Below are 20,156 nucleotides of genomic sequence, written 5' to 3'. Positions count from 1 at the left end.
GGCGGCGGCAGCGGCGGCGGCTGAGGAACAGGGAAGGCGGAGGCGGCGGCCGGCCCGCAGCGCCGGCCAGGGAGGCAGCGGCGGCCCTGAGAGGCGGGGAGGGCGCCGGGCCGCGCGGACAGCGCCCCCCGCCGCCGCCGGAGCCGCGGGAGCCGCCGCCGCCGCCGCCCGAACAGGAAGGAGCCGCGCGGCCGCCGCGGACCCCCCCCCCCGCCCCCCGCCGGCCCGGGCCCGCCGCCCCCGGCGCGGCGTCGCCGCGGCGCCTCCCGCCCGCCCGCCGGCCCTCGCGCCCTCCCCCGGCGGCGGCGGCGGCCCGGCCGCCCCGCGCTCCCCGGCGAGGCGCCGCCGCCCGGCCCGGCCTCGCCTCGGACGCCTCGCTCCGACATGCCCCGCTCTGGCGGCCGGGCTCGCGGAGGATCATGACTGCGGCAGCGAACTGGGTGGCGAACGGGGCGAGCCTGGAGGATTGTCACTCCAACCTCTTCTCGCTGGTGAGTAGCCGGGCTGCGGGGAGGGGGGCTGAGCCCGGGGGGGGGGGTCCCCGACCTCCGCCGCCGACCAACTTTCTCCTCCCGCCGCCGGGACTTCGCCCCTCCCTCGTCTCTCCCCGCCGTTCGCCTCTCGCCGATTCTCCCCCTTTTGGATCGTCTCTCCCTCGCCTTGGATCCCATCCAGTGTTTATTTGGCTCTTTAAAAATCATTTGTGAGCGCGGCGCTCGGCGTGGAATTTGCATGTGGAAGTCTCAAAGCTGCGGATTCTGGGTCGCACTTCGAACGCCCACCCTCTGTTGCAATCACACCCCCCTTCCCCTCCCCTTTTCCCCCGTTTTTTTTTTTTTTTTTTTTTTTTTTACCTAAATGTGGAAGGCTTTGCCTTGTGCTGCCCGCGCCCGCGATAAGCAGCCTTTCCCCCTCTTGTCGGATCGGCTGCCCGCCCGCCCGCCTTTTGAATTTTTTTTTTTTTTTAATTCCATAATGACACCTGCAATTTTGCCCGAAAACAGTTGATTGAATGCGATTGTGTCAGTAAAGGACTCTTGCACCCGAAGCTCCCGCGATTGTAAACATCGACAGCCGCCTGCCTCTCGGGGCTTACTACGCTGGAGAGCCGTAAAGCCATTGCACCGAGCCGACGGAAGGTGGAGAAGGCTTTTTCTTCTTTCTCTCCTCCTGTGTCTTTTAAAAACTGTTTTCTCTATCCTAACAACGAATCCACACACACACACAAAAGCAACAAGCTGGGCGGTTTGATAACATCGCTTTTATCTGCCTTCGCCTCTCTCGCGCTCTCTCTCTGATAATTGACAACTTTTCCTTCGGATTTGAAATCGCCTGCCTTAATCTTGAAGCAGTGAGGGTGTCAATTGTTCTCCTGGAAGCCTGGCATCCGACGACGACGTCTAGATTCATCGAAATTAAAAATGTATAGGGCTCCAGCAACTCTTTTCCTGGCGGTGGCAGTGACATTTGGTGGTAAATGCCATCTTTGCTTTTTATTGGGTCGTATTACCTAGCTCTGAAAACATTCACCTTGTTAAACCTGGCGTTTAGGCTAATAATTGCAGTGCGTGGTCTTTAAATATGTGCTTTGTGCATGAGTTACTGTATGTATAGCTATGTGCCCGGGAGACTACGAATTTGTTTAAATATTGAGCAAAGATTTGTAAACAGATGTAAGGCAATTATGTTTCGAGCGTAGAATATAATTGGAAAATTGGCTGAACGGTTTGTTTAATTTAGCCTTAAAAAAAAAAAAACCAACTTATTTTAAGTTATGTACCCTTTTTAGGGGGCCTGCATTTGGAGAGCGTGCATTTTGGAAATTGTTTTCTATAACCTCTGCAGAAGATAGAAGCATTATTTCCTGTTAATCCTTGTTTACAATTACACTGGATAAATAATTTAGTGTTCAAATTGTAATTAGTTACATTTAATTATGGGTAGCATACATGCTTTTTTTTTTTTTTTTCTTTGAGACTAGTGGGGAAATACAGATTCTTGCCAACTTTTCAAATGGAAGTGTTATTTTGCTAAATATTTCCTTATGCAGATAAAAAAATATCAAAACACATGATTTTTACCTACAAAGAATGACATGGTATCTAATGACATAGCTTTCATTATAGTATAGATCAGGTCAGTTTTTTTCTTCCAACATTTTTATTTAGATATTTAGTCTTAAAATTCAATTATAAGTTGCAATTCTTCCTCTTTGTACTGTGATAATTTTCCCTTGATCTTTTGACATATGGGAATGGAATTCATTTTGTCTCTTTTCTCTCCCCGAGTATATCATTTAGTATCAGTCAGATTCAGAGACTTTAATAGATTAGCAAACATATTGATTAAGGGGTATTTAAAATGGTTTTTGTTTGGTGGCTGGAGACCACATTGACACTTTAACAGGTAATTAAAATAACCAAGTAGACCAATATTAGTGAGGAGAGAGCCCCGAAATTACCATATATCATTCTGACTGGTAATGGCTTGTGTATATGTGGCTAATTTATATACAGCAGATATTTTAGACCAGTGAAACTGTATTATATGTGTAGCCAGCCTTTAGGATATAGCATACCTTTTATGTTTTTCCCCCGCCCCCAGAAGCTTAAGTACAGATGATAATGTTAAAGAGATAAGATGCTTTAGATTCTTTTGGAGGAACAAACAATTTTATAGGAGAGGATTTTGTGTTTATGACTGACTAAAGGTTTGTGCTTTGGGTATTTCTCTCCTGAACCTTTTAAAACCAGGAATAATTGAGTTTTGGGGAAAAAAATACACACACATACACACATATGCAAAATTACTCATTAGGTGGCAACTTTGAAATGCAGAACTGAAGAAATGCATGGGTTGGCCTTTTTTTTTTTGAAGTCTGTAGAATTGTCTACATTCTCCTGTATGTGGAGGGTGCATAAGGTGCTGTGTTTTTTTAAATATAGAATCAGTTAAAAAAACTGCTGATAATGTAAATTTTTGCTCATTCCACATGAAGAGTTTTCCTTGGAAATTAGATACAGTAGCAACCTAGTATATTAAAAATATATTATCTAAAGTACATTGTATAGAATAGTTAATTCCAAAGGAGATAAAATTGTCTCTTGTTTAAAACAAAGCGTGTATTACAAGAACTCTTATGTGCTTTTTTTTTTAATAGCATGCTTTTTTTTCTTTTTGGTTTGCACTTTTTTTGAGCAGAGAAAAGTATTGTTTATAGAGAATTTACTTAGATACTCATGTTAATGTGGATTGAAATATAAACTAGAGATTAAAGTTCTGTACCACACTAATGATCCACCCACTTTCTATTACCTTGAAGTATTCATTATAGCTTAGCAAAAGTTGTGCAATCAACTGCCTTTAGATTTTTGTTCTTGTTTTGCTTTCTGATTTTCTACTGCATGGCATCAGATTTCCCAGATTTTCTGTCACCCACCCCCATTTCCTAACATGTGAAAAATGCCATTGTGTTTATATGATATGGGTCATTGTGTGTGTTTCTTATTCTTAACATTGTGAGATTTGTAACTGCTGCATTAAAAGCAGGCCTTGCTGTTACCTTTGTGACTCAAAACTGTTTTCTCATGCTGTCCGTCACATTTCGGGAGACCCTTGTTACATATTCACTCAGTTTTAATTCAGTTAAGTGTGTTAAATCTGCCTTTTTGGAAAGTGTAACGGTGCACCCTATGCTGTGTCAACTCACTTTTGAGGGAAGACATAATATCCAGATATAAATATATCTTTAGTTTTGTTTCTCTATTGAGATCATATGGAGGAAAGTGATTTTGTGTCCTTTAACTAGATTTAAGTTTATACTCTTTGAGTTGCAGTGATTTATCTCTTAAGTTTATGTTCCACATTCACGTTGTTTTATTTGCTTAGAATCTTCCTGACTAGGGGGTAATTAGGTGATGATATCAAATTCTCCCTCCCTGAGTTGAAACACACATATACATATCAGTACATAATTCCTGTGAAGGACCATTACTTTTGTATTTGAAGCTTTAAGGTAATCCGTTGTTGACCTGCTTTCTTTTTTCTTAAGAGATTTATTTTTTTGCAGAGAGGGAAGATAGTTCTAAGTATAGAAACTTTGGGATCTCTTGCTAGACCTAAATGGGGAGGACTGGGAGTAGAAAATGAGGAAAAGGGAATGATTTCTCTCATCTTCTCAAGTGCCAAAATATATATACACAGTGTATTTTTTCATCGCAGTTGCCAATTTTAGTATTTAAACTTAAAGCATCTTTTTTTCATGATGGTTTATTTTCTTTAATGAAAATATTTATAATTTGCTAATTTATGTTTTCTGTTCAGCATTTTGTTGTTAGTAGCACATGGTGTTAACAGTATTTATATATTTTTAATAGCAATAATTGCCACCCGGTAATAGTTGCCATATTAACCTCCAATTGCTAGTAAATATTTTTAAGTACATAATAGACAGCAATTTAAGGCATAGTGTAGCAGTTTACTGGACCGTTTTAAAGAGCCATTTGCACGTGTGATGAGTTCATAATTTTAAAGAGAAAATGTACCTAAGACTTGTATGCTGCTACAAAGTAATGTTGCTGTGTTACTGCTTGAAGTGCTCAGTGAGAGGAAGTTAGGTTGGGACTCTTTTCTTCTTTGTGAGAATAAAGGCCTGAGGGTGCCTTTAGGACTATAAGTGTTTATTGAGTTTATCCCAGGTGCTTATATAGCTTAGCATTTTCTTTGGAGTGTTTTGGTCATTTTTTTCCATAATTGTATTAGGTATTTATTTGAAAAAAAAAAAAAAATCTCAAGGCATTCCTTTAACTAACATTAAGTTATAGTAGTGGATTATATTAATTAGGTATGGAAAAATGGATTCATCTCTTTTGTTCACTGGCTAATTTGGCCTCGTTAATTGTGAGTTAATTGTATTCATCAAACACTTCCAGAGATCTCTACTCTTGAGATTAATAAAGAAGATACTCTGTCACCAGTTTGTACTATATGCTAGAGATTAAGAAAACCATTTGCAAAAGATAAGTACATTCTGTAGTTATGTTTGTCAGATTATTTAAAATTGAGTTGAAACTCAATGTAAATAGTAAAAAGATTGCTTATCTGTATTTTTTTTAATGAACAGTTAATACAGTTGTCTCTCCAAGTTTGATTCAGAGATAGACTATTTTTCTGAAATGACTTATTTTTTGATACAAGAGAATAATAATGGTCCCTCCTTCAGTAGTAGAAGGTACTGATGTGTCCCCCCCCCCCCCCCCGGAAGTGGGTAGTATGTTTATTTCATAGAAGCTAGCCAGTGAGAGAGAGTACACAAAGTTGCGAAAAATTAATAATAGGGTTGAATGTTGGGTATTATTACTGAAATGTACATTGCAGGCTACTTATTAAAAATTGAGAAAAAGAATTTCTGCAACATTGATATCAGTGTTGTTTGTTTAAAATGTGTGCTCATCTGCTTTAAAAACTGTTGTGTAGTGGTGACCACCACAATTTCTATTTTGTTATTTTATAAACATTCCTATTTTGAGAAGTAACATTTAATGCATTGCAAAGTGAGGTAATTAGGTAGCCTGAGAATGTGCTGTGGGGTATAATTAAAAAAATTCACAAACACTCACGCACACAGGCACGCATGCACATTTGTTTCATAGGACTTGCTTAGAGTTTTGGAATTAATGAATCAATATTTGTAATGTGTTCTTGGAATTTAGGACTCTTTTCCCCTCTTGAATCATTTAACTTCTTTCCGATCCTGTTCAGATAATTTCCTTTTATAGTATGTGCTTTCATTGTTTATTTGAAAGATTTGAAGGTGTTAGCTTTGTTCTGTTGGGGGAATTCACTTCATTACATAAGGGAGATGATTTTCCATTAATCTTGGTAAATATTAACATAAACGAGGAATTGTAAATTCAGACTCATTTACATGAATGAAATATGTATGCGTGCCCAATTTTTGTTTAGTATAAAGTCACTTATGTACATCAACATAGTTTTCTATCCTTTCTTTAGTTGATATAAAAAGTTTTAAAATGTTGTGGTTGGTGTTTCAGACAGTTCCCTTACTCTACTACAATGTTTTGTTCTTTACTATTAAAACTCATTTAGTATAAATTAGATTTTTATCCCCATAAGTTGGCTATCATAGTGTTCTTTTAGGAACTCCTGTTTTGCTTGCATTTATATTAGCATGCTTTAGTTATGTTTGTTGGAACAGAGTTGTTTTCCTTTTTTAAGCTAATAAAATGTCTTTCAGAGTACATTTGGATTCTAGTCTGGAAAAAAATAGGAAAGGTGACTCCCCCCCCCCCCCCCCTTTCTTTCTAGATGAGAATTAGGAGATCACTTGTGTCCAAGGGAAAATGTTAGGTCATTGTCATTTCTGTACTCTGGTTTATTATGTATATTTCTTAATGTTTATTTTCTAATTCTAGGTGAATTGTGGTAGAATCTTACTAAAACCATATTTTTGCTACTGTGAAATAGCACAGAGCCCTGGTTGACAGCTTTCTACATTTTGTACTTTTCCAGTACGGCGAAATTCCATTACTGTTAAAGGAGCCTCCTGAGTTGATTATATTAAAGTTTCATTTATGTCTTTATTTTGTGTAGTTCTGATTTGTAACTTTGACTTAAAAAATGGAAAGGGGAAGATAAAAAGAATTAGGTAAACTTGCAGGTAAATATTCTTTTCTCATTTATCATTAGATCTCTTTAATAATTACATTGTAATTTGTTCTGAGTCATTGCATTAATTGGATATATTTAAGACATTTGATATTTAAATTTGAGGAAATATGTAAAATATGCAATATGTATAAAATACAGAATTGTGAATAGAATTTTTAAATATTGAGTGGAAATGTAAAAGGTTGATCATCTAAAAAGTATTAAATTACATGAAAACTGTTACAGTTTTTTCCCCTAAAGACAAGTTCCCCCAGTTGACAAGTTTCTGAGGAAGTATTTTTGTGTAAGACACATGGAGCTTCCTCATAGAGTTCTACATTATTTCATTAAATAGGAAAGATGATTAAATCCATCTGGGTTTAATTTGAGAGCTAATAAGTAAAGTATTCAAAAGAGTATAATTGGTGTGAAAAAACATTTTGTGTTGGCAATTCTCATGATTGAATTTTAATGTCCTAAAGAGAAGTAAGGAAAAACATGTGTATATCTGACTCAGGAATCAGCTCCTAGTTGTTTGTTTGTTTGTTTGTTTTTGTGTCTGTACACGCCTGGCACAGTCCTCCTCATCTTTTAAGTAGGTCAAATGTCACCTCCTCTGTGAAGCTTTCCCTGACTCTCCCTGGCCGAACTAGTTCCTCTTGCTCCGTATACGAACCTTCTTCTATGTATCTCTGATACGCACCTGAGGTTTTGTAGGGCAGTGACCCTGTCTAAATCATGCTGGCATTCTCTTTATAGTTGGGCGCTCTTTAACTATTCGTTAAATGAATGAATTAATGGACATTACTCTCTTTTATTCCTAAGAGAGTTCTCATTGCTCATTTAGGTCCTGATCCTAAGTATGTTATTTTTTCTTTGAACTTAGATTTTTAGCTCTGTATTCTGAATATATGTTATCTAGGCTGTATGTACTGTGGCTTGGTAACATCTTAGATGAGTTCTAATGGTTTTTGAAGAGAATTCCACATCTGATCGAGAGATGTGCGCTTTCCATACCTCAGAGGAATAGGAAGTCAGTATTTAGTTTTCTGGAGTGTGGTAGGCAACCTGTCAATTTTGGAACCTGTTAGAGATTTTGTTTGGGGCTTGATCAGAATTTCTTCATTTTTGTTCTTGAAGCTCTAAAGGAGGGCTTTTGCTCAACCTTCATTTTAGGATTCCCTTTGATGAGTCCAGTAAAATGGACAGTGGATGGTATCGGGGAAAGTTGAGTGGTATTCACATTTTTTATTAGTGACTGATTAGTCTGATCAGGTTGGTCGCATGATGGTTATGTGCCTCAGTTTCTCAGTCTATAAACTTGATGGAAATATGGTGGGCAGGAAGTATGAAAAATCATTTTGGGTACCTTTTAAGGAAAGAGTAGATGATGTCCTTTAATAGGAAGAGACTTACAACAAATAACAAGTCAGAGAGTAGCCCTAGGCAGTTCACTAGGAAATTGGAATGGCAAAATTAGTTGTTTTAAGTATGGCAGTTATGTTGTATTTGTCCTTGTTTTGGGGGAGCAGAAGATTAAATTGTTCTTGTGTCTTTCCTCATAAATAAGCCACTATTGAGAATAAAAACTTGAAATTTGTCTTTGTTCCAAGTTTTCACATGTATATATGATTCACAGGTGTGTCGTGTGTCTTTAATGTGCTGAATGATTTTGCTCAAACCCTAAGCTATGACTGGCTAAGCCTAGAAATTGAACCGTGGCTCTTACTTGGTAGTTTAAGCTATTAATTCCTTGGCAGCTCCAGAGTGCTCTTTGAACTTTAAATAGCAGTTCTATTAACATTTTGAGATTTGTCTCAGGGAATGTCAGAAACAGTACTCAATAAATATCTTTTTCTTCTTAAAGACTAAATCATGTTTTAGTCTGACAAACATGTCACAACCCTTAGTATGTTTTGAACAAAGTATATATTTTCAACTACTGGCTAATTTCTATTTTCCATTTAATAATGCAGCAACATCTAAAAATATTGTTTAGACCTTGTTGAAGGAGTGAATTCCCCTACCCCCAACTGTAGTTTTTGTATTAGTAAGTTGAATATGAATAAGTGTCCAAAGTTTTTGTCCAGAGGTGTAAAATTTTACATATGAGGTGTTCTTCAGCATTCTAAAATATTAGAAAAAGTTAATTTCTGAGTTTTTCCCCCCCGTGTAAAAACTTAATCTTCTGTTGCTGCAAATGATTGTTAGCTTATTTATGTTGTAGTGTACTTGATTACTTGTGTTATTTATGGCAGCATTTTTATGGGAATGAACTTACATTTATTGTTCCTATTTAGAATGTCAGGAGTACGGTTCCTCTGATTGTGCTGTGCTGACAGTCAGAGCAGGCACTCCCTAAAAAGCCCTTCTTGGCCCCAGGCAGAGGGGGAGTGAGGACCGCCCAGCAGCTAGACCCTTTTCTAGGCCTTGGAGAGAGGACTGCTATCGGATAGAGGCTTGAGGAGGGTGTTGAGAGGTGCAGATGGCCCCGCCCGACCCATGGGAAGAATTTTCCCTTCCTGTAGGGATCTGTTGCTGCTTCCTCTTTGATATACTTTCTTTTTTTTTTTTTTTTTAATTTTTTAACGTTTATTTATTTTTGAGACAGAGAGAGACAGAGTGTGAACAGGGGAGGGGCAGAGAGAGAGGGAGACAGAGAATCCGAAACAGGCTCCAGGCTCTGAGCTGTCAGCACAGAGCCCGACGCGGGGCTCGAACTCACAGACCGCGAGATCATGATCTGAGCCGAAGTCGGACACTTAACCGACCGAGCCACCCAGGCGCCCCGATATACTTTCATTTAAACTTTGAGAATAAAGTTCCACAGGTCCTGTGATGTCATCAGGAAAAGATTTTGTATTTCTTTGTCCTTTAGCTTCTTTCCTTACCTTTTCTCCTTCACTCACCACTAGAGTTTGGTAAATGAGGACTTCTGAGCCCTAATGAAATGAAAAAGAGAATGGGAGTTGATTGGATGGGCTAGCCAATAAACCAGAATTTAGAAATGTTAATTTCTCATATGTTATGTCTGAGAAATTTGGGACTTACAGAATTCATTTTTTGATGATGTATATACATCAGTAATGATTGAAATCTGGCTTGGGCTTGCAAAAGGGCTAATGCTCTGATATGTGGGGAAGAAGACCTACATGTACTGTTTAATTTCTAAGATGCTGTGTGGTGAGTGCAGAGGAAGAACACCGTTGACCTTGTACCAGAAAAACTTAGAAGGGGAGTTTTAAACTGGATCTTGACAGTATTGCTAGAGAGGAACGGAAAGGACGTTCTTTGGAAGTTCAGGCGACAACTCTGAGTCTGTCCTCGAGAATATGTGCTGAAGTGGCATGTAGAGAGTACTTCTAATTCATGGTCTTGGTTCTTGGTTTCCTTTTAAAAAATTACAAAACTTACTGAAATCTAATTTTTGTTAGGTGGAAAATTTGAAGTGTGGGCAGGCCAATTTGAATTAAGAAATGGTGATGTTAAAATAATCAGTTTTCTAAAATCAGTTCTGAACTTTAAAAAAAACAGTGCTATATTACGCAAAATGCTAATGACTAAAGTGACAAATATTTCAGAAACTGGACAGACGTGAATCTGAAGTGAGCAGATGGGATATGAAACTAAAAGCGGGAGATAATCCAAGACGGTATAGAAACTTATGAGAAATGAATTGAGGAGAAACAAGTGTCTTAAACGGTACTGCATTTAATAATGTGTTTAAAAGCCTTTCTAGGATTGCTCTCTTACATAGACAAACTAGAATTGTTGAACTGTGTAACCCGTCCCTCTTTAAATTTAAAACAAATTAGATTTTGGCCCAGGATTACTTCTGATGAAGCCTAGTCATTTAAGTCATGAATGTATGTATTATATGTACTTTAAAGTAGACTATAATTTGCTTTCTGTGCAGTAAAAATTAAGAGAATAGTCATGATTTTCAGAGACAATGGTGGTAGACCTTGAAGGGAAGAGGTAAGGAGTGAAAGATGAGGAAGTTTGCTGTTGGGATGGCTTGGTACTCAATTGAAATTGTTACATTTGACTGTTGAGGATAGAATCTGGATTCTAGTGGGTTGTGGAATGAATGGATGGTACACTTTTCAGCCAAAGAAGCTTCATTGTGAAATAAGCAGGGATGTGGGAGTGGGGAGGGTAAGAGATTGAAAGGTGGATTTAAAAAAAATTTTTAATGTTTATTTTTGAGGGGGGTGGGCAGAGAGAGAGGGAGACACAGGATTAGAGGCAGGCTCCAGGCTCTGAGCCGTCAGCACAGAGCCTGATGCGGGGCTCGAACTCATGAACAGCAAGATCGTGACCTGAGCTGAAGTCCCATGCTTAACGGACTGAGCCACTGAGGTGCCCTGTTGAAGGAAATTTTTTAGAATGTGAGAGCCTCATATGTGTTTGTGGACTTGGAAGCAACAATAGTGGAGAGGCCGAAAGAAAGGTGGAAGGTAAAAGAACAGTTGTTAATTGATGAAAGGAGTCTGGCTGGAGATGGTTATCAGGAACCCCAGTGATGGGTAGGGTTAGCACTGGAAAAGAGTAAAACCTCTCAAATAAAAGATGCAGATACAAGAAATGAATATGTGTGAAGGAAGTGGGGACAATCTCAGTTGTAGCTTGAGTGCCTTTTTTAAATTTTTTAATTTTTTTAATGTTTATTCATTTTTGAGAGACAGAGTGTGAGCGGGGAAGGGGCAGAGAGAGGGAGACACAGAATCTGAAACAGGCTCCAGGCTCTGAGCTGTCAGCACAGAGCCCGAAGCGGGGCTCAAACTCAGGAACTGCGAGATCCTGACCTGAGCTGAAGTTGGATGCTCAACCGACTGAGCCACCCAGGTGCCCCGAGTGCTTTTTATATTCAAAGATTAAATATATTCAGTTTGAGCCTGAATAAGTTAAAATAAGGTTTTAGCTAAACATTTTGCATTTTACTTGATGTGCTTGTTGCAATCAGCCATCTTTATTTTTAAATTTTCATTTACTGGTCATTTTTAGGTAGGTCAGATGTTATTTTCTTAAGTTGTGTACTTCAAAATTATAAAACTGATTCTGAGCTAGTCATACCAGAACCCACACACATCTGCCCAAATGAGAGGTGCTCTTCAAAGTAAGCTTCTTTGAAATGGATCAAATACCAGTGCTGTTGTCCAGTATTTTTTTGGTCCTTTTCCTTCACAATTGCTTTTAGAGTTTAGTCAGCCACTCTAGAAAATCTTATTTTAAAGGATGCTTCTTTGGTCAGTGTCTTCTTTCTGTGTAATTTACTGTGTTCTGCTTTTCGCTCTAAATTGTTGCCCAAGTCAGCAGTTTAGTACTTATGGTGGGGTTCATGGATGATGAACAGAAACCCTAGGAAGAACTCTACTTTTGGATATATTGGCATACATGCATTGTAGATGTGTGCTGAGAATTTCTTCTTTGCTTGTGTACATTTGCCTCCCAGGTTCTAAGTCTAGTGTTTCAATGTTTTTTTTGTTTTTTTTTTTTTTTCCAGACAGTTTCAATGAAGATGGCTTTAGTGGTACATTGATTGGTAAGACTAGATACTGGGACAAATTAAGTGGAGGTGGGATTTTTGCTTTTTGGGGATCAAGGCAAATTATCCTGAAGGGGGAGTAGAGTTGAGTAGAATTGCCCTCTGTCTGTCTGGCAAATGTCAGATGTCTTCCTGAGGTCCATTTTTAGTGAAACTGAAGTGATCATGAAGAGAAGCCTGCAATGAGTAAAAGTATCCTGTTGAGATAATCTTTTAAGATTTTCACAGAAAGTTTGGTCTCTGAGACCAAAGTTTTTACCTTTGCCTTTTCCTGTTGCTTTACGCATCTGAGACTACCTAGTAAGCCATTGTATATTCCAGAAATGCTCTTTCAGCAGTCCTTCCACTGGTGAAGATTAGGACATGGCACTCATGTGTATTTAGGATTTCACTTTATTGTGGTCTGCCGTAGTATTCAGTGGAGGGGAGGTGGAGAGGATATTTTGACTATAACTGTCATGCCTGTGTTAGTTTCTTAGATTAAAAGTTACAGTGGCAAGTGTTTTCTATTTTTGGTTTCAGGAATGTAATGAAAATTTTCTCAGCTTTGTTTTTATGGTTTTCAGATAACATGGATGAGTTTATAATTCTCTTTTAAGTTCTTTTCACATCAACAAAAAGGAATTAATCCTGTCAAAATAGGGTGTTATAATCCCAGAGTTACAGATATTTTGGGAAAATTTACTTCCATGATAATTATTCTCAACAACAGGCACTTTTTAATTTTACAAATTTGTAAAAGACCTTAGCAGTTTAACATTTAGAAGTTACACCAGAGCATAAATCCACATCTCAGCTGCTGAAGGCCATAAATATTTATCTTTTGAAATGTAAGTTTTTAACTAAACTTTAGTTGCTAAAAACTTTTTCAGAGTATATTGGTTTATATACAAAGTGTAATCATCTGCTTGGATTGAATCAACTGTCTTGATCCCAAATAGATTAAACTCATTAGTTGTCTGTAAAGTACTTGAGAGAGATATGTATGAAAATGATATTTTGTTGCTGTTTGGTGATACCATGGTGAAACTGAGCTTTGTAACCCAGACAGATGGTGCTATTCTTGAATCTGTCTGCAAGATCCTGTAACATTTAATTAAACAGTGGAATGGTTCTCATGAGAACTCATACTTTGATATGTGTAAGCTAATAAACTGACTTCTTTAGTAAATTTTATGAATTTGATTTGAAGAAGAAATATTGTTTTTAGGAAAGTTTTCTAATGAATCTGTTAGGATAAATAGCTTATTTTGGTAGTTTATTTGGTAATCTCAAGAAATATTCTAGGTGGAAAATGAACGAAACTCACAAAGGTAGACACTTACCTTCTAAAGGAGCTTTGATTTTTGTTGCCAGGCTTTCTCATACGGTAGGTGTGATGCACTTTTTAACCCAAAAAGCTGAATTTAACACTTTCCAAAAGAAAACTGAGAAATTTGGTAATAAATGTTAACACTTATTTTAGAAAATTACTATTGATTTAGATTCCTTGTGATCCACCTTACATTTTAATATTGGAATTGAAAATAGAAATGTGTTAAACTACTCAACCCAGTTTTAATAAATTATAGGGATAGACCTTTAACTATTTGGGGCGCCTGGGTGGCTCAGTTGGTTAAGCGTCCGACTTCGGCTCAGGTCATTGATCTTGTGGTTCCTGAGTTAGAGCTCCATGTCAGGCTCTGTGCTGACAGCTCAGAGCCTGGATCCTGCTTCGGCTTCTGTGTCTCCTCTCTCTGCCCATCCTCTGCTCGCACTCTCTCTCTCTCAAAAATAAATAAATATTGAAAAAATTTTAAAAAGAGCAGTGATTAAAAAAGAAAAGAACTTTATTTTGTAAAAGTTTGAGCTCAGTACTAATATTATATGGTTAAGATGAATAAGTTTGTCAATTACATAAATAATGAGTCATACAGCATTTCTGGGCTTTCTTGTAAATTATTCTTTCATTAAATATACTTATTTTTTTATCTAATGCCTAGTCTTTTATAGATGGGTGACAGGACTGAAAGGTGATATTTGATGTCAGATTGGATGACGTCAAGAAGCTGGAAGTTTATTCTGTATACACCTAGGGAACACCTGAAGGATTTTAAGGGGGTTCATGACATGATCAGATTTATGTTTCAGATAGAAAACTCATGTGGACTCTTGGAGTGTAGATTGTAATAGGGAGAAATCAAAGGCAGAGGGAATGCTCTTAGAGTAGGCTAGATATGAGAAATCACACAGGGCTAGTAGGAATGGAGAGAAAGAAATGGAATCAAGTAATATTTTGGAGGTACAATTGATAGTACTTGGTGACCAATTACATATGTCCTGGGAGAGGAACCAAATGGCAAACAGATGTGTCCTTGGTTTTATGGCATTTGCATTCTTGTATATGTAAAAGAAAGAGGCAGAGTTGGCAGCATCCATGTTCTAGTTGTTAGCAGAAGACTTATGCTTTGATCATGGATGTGTATATGAAAGTATTCACTGAGCCTGGGTTCTTGCTGTTAAGTCCTACAGAACTCAAAAGTTTTAAAATTAATTATGGACAGAGCTCAGGGCAAAAAAAGGCCGGGGTAGTGAAAAGAGGGTAAAAACAAACATTATTTATAAGCTGTTTCCAGAAAAGATTTGAGGCAGCGAGAATAAGATTTCTTTCTTAAATTGAGAATGAGATTTATAAGAGAAAGGAGAGGTGGAGGAAAAAAGTAGGGAAGAAGGGAGAAGTCAAGGCTGATGGGTGGTTGGTAAAGGGCCTTTGGAGAGGTGTAGGTGGTGATGGTGGTGGTCGGAAGTGGAGAGCTCATGAAATTTTGATGATCGGAATGGACATGGAGAAACCCTGATGGGAAGAAGGAAAATAGAGGTGCAGGCACCCTAACAGCAATTGGCTATTACATAGCGTTTGTTACGTAGAGCCTCTGTTTTTGATAGTGGTAAACTCAGGAAGCAGATTACATATTTTGTCTGCAAATCTGTTTGAGATGTTTTCATTGAGTTTTTTTTTTTTTATTTATTTACTATTTGAGAGAGAGAGGAGAAAAAAACAAAAACAAAACAGTGTGAGTAGGGGAGGGGCAGAGAGAGAGAGAGAGAGAGAGAGAGAGAGAGAGAGAGAGACTGACTCCAGGCTCTGCACTATCAGCTTGGAGCCCAACGCGGGGGCTCGAACCCACGAACTGTGAGATCACGACCTGAGCTGAAGTCGGACGCTTAACCGACTGAGCCACCCAGGCGCCCCTTGAGTTTTTTATTTAAAGGTTTTGTTTATATTTCATATTGGTGATATTTTCGGTAGGTGGAGGAAATGGACTTTTAACCCTGTTTTTTTTCTTGGCTTTGTGGAAATTGCCGACTTGTAGGAGTTGGGAAAGTGGAAAGAATAGAGAGGATATTTTTGTAAAGACTCAAAACTGTGTATCTTTGGTGCCTCTTCTTCATTCTAACTTTGAATTCCTTTAGAGTTTTACTCCTACCGTTCTATTCTTTGTTCCTTCAGCACTTAGCTTTCGGAGTGTACAGTATTTTTATAGGTATTGAGAGTATGATTGTAATGCCATGGCCTATTTTTACCTCATATGGGGAACATTTCCCTTCCTCCATCTCTCTGCCAGTCCCTCCGTACCCCTTTCCCTCTTCAGCCCCATTCCTGGGCTCCCTGGGCTCCCTGGGCTCCGGAGCCTTCCCTCTGCCCAAAGTCCTTACCTGGCAGTGCTAGTGCTCGGGGAGAGCGCTGACATGTATGCAGGCACTTCAGACTCTGTGATGTGACCTCCTTGGTGTGGCGGGATCCTCTTGTTTTGAGCGCACTTACTGGCGCAGCCTGTGCTCTCCATTGTCGGTTGGTTGTCACTCATTCAGCCTTCCCATGTGGGTAGATGTTTCACTTGGCTACCCTGCAGGAGGAGAGGTGGCTTTCTAGCAGCTGTCATCTTTCTTTAATTTCTCTCCGAGTGAGGTGGTACCAGTGAAATACTTCCACGAAATGAAATTTCCAAGAAATTAAAACTATAAAAAATGAAAGCCAGCCCATTAGATCAGCTTTACCCCGGCTCTTCCGTTCTTGTTAATGTTCCCTTTTTGTGTACATAGAGGTGATCACAGTATAAATATGGTTTTTCATTCAGCTGAACGCACTCACACATTTTCCATGTGGTTACAGTTTTTGTGATTATTTTATAATTTTAAGGGAAAAGTCTTAATTTATTTTATAAATTTAATTAAAAATTGTGTAGTTTCAAATTCAGACAGTACTATAAAACGGTAAAACAAAAAGGTTACCCCACCCCCATGGGGAGGTGACTACTGGTAGTTTAATTTTTATCGTTACAGACTTTTTTCTTTTGCATATGTTTGTGTGCCTGTATACATATGCAGTTTCGAACTGTTTTTATTACATACGGAGTAGATAAAAGGAGCATGTATAAATCACATATAAGGTAGAGAGAATCATGATACAGTGAACACCCACATACCTACTACCCAGAGTTAGAAAAAGAACACGTTATTGTCTGTGAAGTCCTGTGGTGTCTTTTCCTTCCTACTTTTTCTTCTTCCTTCAGAGGTAACTGTTATCCTGAATTGTATGTGTATCTTTCTGTAGTTTTAAAAAAGTTTTAATTATGTATGCTTAGGATGTGTGTGTGTGTATGCACATACATATATGTAGTTTTGTACGCTTTTGAGCTTTTTATAAATGAAATATACTGTATTCTTTTGTAACTTGCTTTTTTAGTTTAATACCGCGTTCCATCAGTGTGCAGTTCTAATTCACTCTTCTACCTGTTTATGCATTCTGTTTATGAAGGGCATATTTGTAGTTTAAAAAGTCAGGGGGGATAATCCTCCAGCTTTTCCTGTAACATGCCTTTTCTGCTTAACATTGAAGGTATTTTAAAGTCAGCAAATTTAAGATTTTCCCTCATTTTTTTCTGTGTTTTTAAAACAGTTGGTATTCTGCATCATAGGATGGATGAACTGTTGTTTAAGCAAAAGCTGTGAGAAACATTGGTTCAATTTTTTCTTCTGTAATAGTATAGTTATGCATTAAGTTTTGATAGTTACAACTACATTTTAAAAAAAGATGTTAGTTTACATTCCTGTGGGCAGTATATAAATGTGCATTTCTCCTATCCTTGCCTATAGTGAAATTTATCAGTTAAAGTTTTTCCACTCTAAGAAAAATCTCAGTATTTTGATTTTTCAGTTTGTTCATTTCTAATGAGGCTATGAGCATCTTTTCATACATACGGGTATATGTATTCTGTGACTTTTCTTATTTTTTAAAAGCATTTAATCTCTAAAAAGCCTTTTTTGTTTTCCTATTTAAAAATTTCAGTCATTCACTAATAGGACTCTGTATTTCAAGTCAGATCTTTACATGTTATATACATTGTTAGAGCTTGTGCTGTTTCTAAAAGTGCTTATGAGATGCCTGACACTGTAACTGCTTGCCAGCTACATGCATTTTCTCATTAAGGTCCTGATGAGGTAGTACTGTTCCCATTTTTCAGATAAAAAAACCGAGGCAAGAATTTTAACTAATTTAACCAATGTCACACAACCACCAAGTGATGGAGCTGTAACTGATTTCAGAGCGTGGATGCACTTAACCAGTGCATTGTATTGTGTGCTCTTCTTTCTTCTGTCTAAATCCTTGTAGGGCTTCTGTCAAGCTCTTCCTAGCCATTCCAGGCACTACTGGTCTCTTTCCTTTCTGAGCCTTTTAAAAATTAACAGTGCGGACCATATAATATAGAGCAAGCATGAAGGTAGAAATCACTGGAGCATGCAGATTTGCCTGAGATTAATGGAGTGATGATATAGTTTACATTTTTTTTCAAGTTTCATCAGAGATTAATGGAGTAATAATGCAGCTTAAAATTTCTTCCCACAGATAGGGAGAGTTCTTTTCTCTTAGACTGCTTTATTCCAAATTGAGGAATCATTTGGAAGATGAGAAAGTAGAGTAGCTTATTGTTTTGATAAATTTTGGGGGCAAGGTGAAAACCTAGGTAACTGTGTAGTCTCAAGAAAACTTCCATCATCTCATTAGTCTTTTAGTTTTTAAAACATAAAAAGCTAATTTACTCAAATGCTTACATCAAAAATGACTTACTGTAGTACCGTGATCATATATTTATTAAAAAAATAGACAAATAGCTTAACCAAGGTAAAAATTAATTTCTTTTTTATATACGAGCGGCCTGGAGGCAGGCACTTAAGAACTGGCTTTGGTTGCTTCTCAGTCATCAAGTGTCTCAGGCTTGCTCTTACTACTCCATTGTCCTTAGTCTATTACAAGTAGCTTATTGTCCAAGATAGTTGTTCAAACTCTAGTCATCATAGTGGCATTCTAGTTTGGAAGGAGTAGGAAATGTCCCTCCTTTTTAAGGAAACTTCCACCAAGTCACCTCAGGAAAGTTTTAAGTAAGCGTGTTGTTTGCCTCAGTAATACAGATTGTATTTTACTATGGAGGAAGGAGCCCTTCATGTTTGGTCAGCCCTAACAATGCTATACAGAGAAAACGATAGAAATTTCTGTTTCTAGCCTGTTACTGCGCTTGGGCAAGAAATCATCCTGATGTCACTAATGAACTTCATTAAATAGTTCAGTTCCCAGAAATTTCACAAGAGTTCTCCTTTAGTGAAGGTTAATAAATAGAAATCATTAACCATTTTCTGATGTAGTTAGACATGACAATAATTTTTTCAAAAACATTGCATACTTTCTAAAAGAGATTCATAGTTACATTGGGAGATGTGCAAGATGGTGTTTTGGCTTTATTAAAAATAGGTTTTTTTCTTTCAGAGATTTTTTCATGAATTCTTCCATTAATACATAAATGTTTGATCTTTGCATACAATACAGTGAACCCATTTTAAGCAAGTAAGTATAGTTTCATGAGTTTTGACAAATGTATACCTATGTGAAACCACCACTGAAATCACAGTAGAAAGAAAGCATCTGTGATGCTTTCCCTCCATGTCTAGATAGCCACTGATATATTACTATAGATTCATTTTGTCTTTTCTAGATTTTGTTTTAAAGTGTACTTATTTTGAGAGAGAGAGAGAGAGAGAGAGAGAGAGAGAGAGAGCGCGCGAGCTAGCACGTGAGCGGGGGAGGGACAGAGGGAGGGAGAGAGAATCCCAAGCAGGCTCTGTGCCGTCAGCACAGAGCCAGACGCAGGGCTCGATCCCTTGAATCACAAGATCATGACCTGAGCCGAAATCAAGAGTTGGACATGTAACTGACTGAGTTAAAAAAATCTAGGATGGATTTTTTTTTTTATCAAGGGAATCACATAGTGTACGTGTCCTCTTCCTATTGTTGCTTAAGTAGGTTATTCTTTTTTTTTTTTTTTAATTTTTTTTTTAACGTTTATTTATTTTTGAGACAGAGAGAGACAGAGCATGAATGGGGGAGGGTCAGAGAGAGAGAGAGAGACACAGAATCTGAAACAGGCTCCAGGCTCTGAGCAGTCAGCACAGAGCCCGATGCTTGAACTCACGGACCGCGGAGATCGTCACACCTGAGCCGAAGTCGGCTGCTTAACCGGCTGAGCCACCCAGGCGCCCCGGTTATTCCTTTTTAATGCTAAGTTGTAATCTCTTGTATTGCTATTCCAGTTTGCCTACTCTTCCATGTATTGGTTTTTATGAACATTGATACACTGGTTTTGTGTGTGACAGATTTTTTTTTTTTTTTCTGTAAATAGGATTATAGTTGCTGAATCATGTGGGAAACATAGGTTTCGCTTTATAAAGAACTGTTAAAGTTTTAAAATGTGGTTGTCCCATTTTACATTTCCATCAGTTACATGAGAGTTCTAATTGGGATTCCAAGGTAACAAAGATTTTCTCTCATGATTTCTTCCGGAAGTTTTATAGTTTTGTTAGGTTTAGGTCTGTGATCAAGTGGCCCCTTTTGAGTTCATTTTTTGTG

General features: G+C 38.1%; 1 protein-coding gene across 2 annotated transcripts in view; it reads left to right on the top strand.

Annotated features, from left to right (window-relative positions):
• The first annotated feature begins 320 nt into the window (after positions 1 to 320).
• Positions 321 to 20,156, top strand: part of MED13L (mediator complex subunit 13L) — a 300,820-nt gene continuing 280,984 nt past the window's right edge. For both annotated transcript variants that reach the window (XM_042962372.1, XM_042962371.1), the window contains exon 1: positions 321 to 491. In XM_042962372.1, coding sequence (XP_042818306.1) covers positions 420 to 491 — 72 coding nt within the window. In that variant the 5' untranslated portion in view covers positions 321 to 419. The remainder of the gene's footprint in view (positions 492 to 20,156) is intronic.

Source organism: Panthera tigris, chromosome D3 (genome assembly GCF_018350195.1).
Source record: "Panthera tigris isolate Pti1 chromosome D3, P.tigris_Pti1_mat1.1, whole genome shotgun sequence".
Taxonomy (NCBI): Eukaryota; Metazoa; Chordata; class Mammalia; order Carnivora; family Felidae; genus Panthera; species Panthera tigris.
The sequence above is the reverse complement of the archived record's forward strand: the minus strand, read 5'-3'. Positions and strand labels throughout refer to the sequence as shown.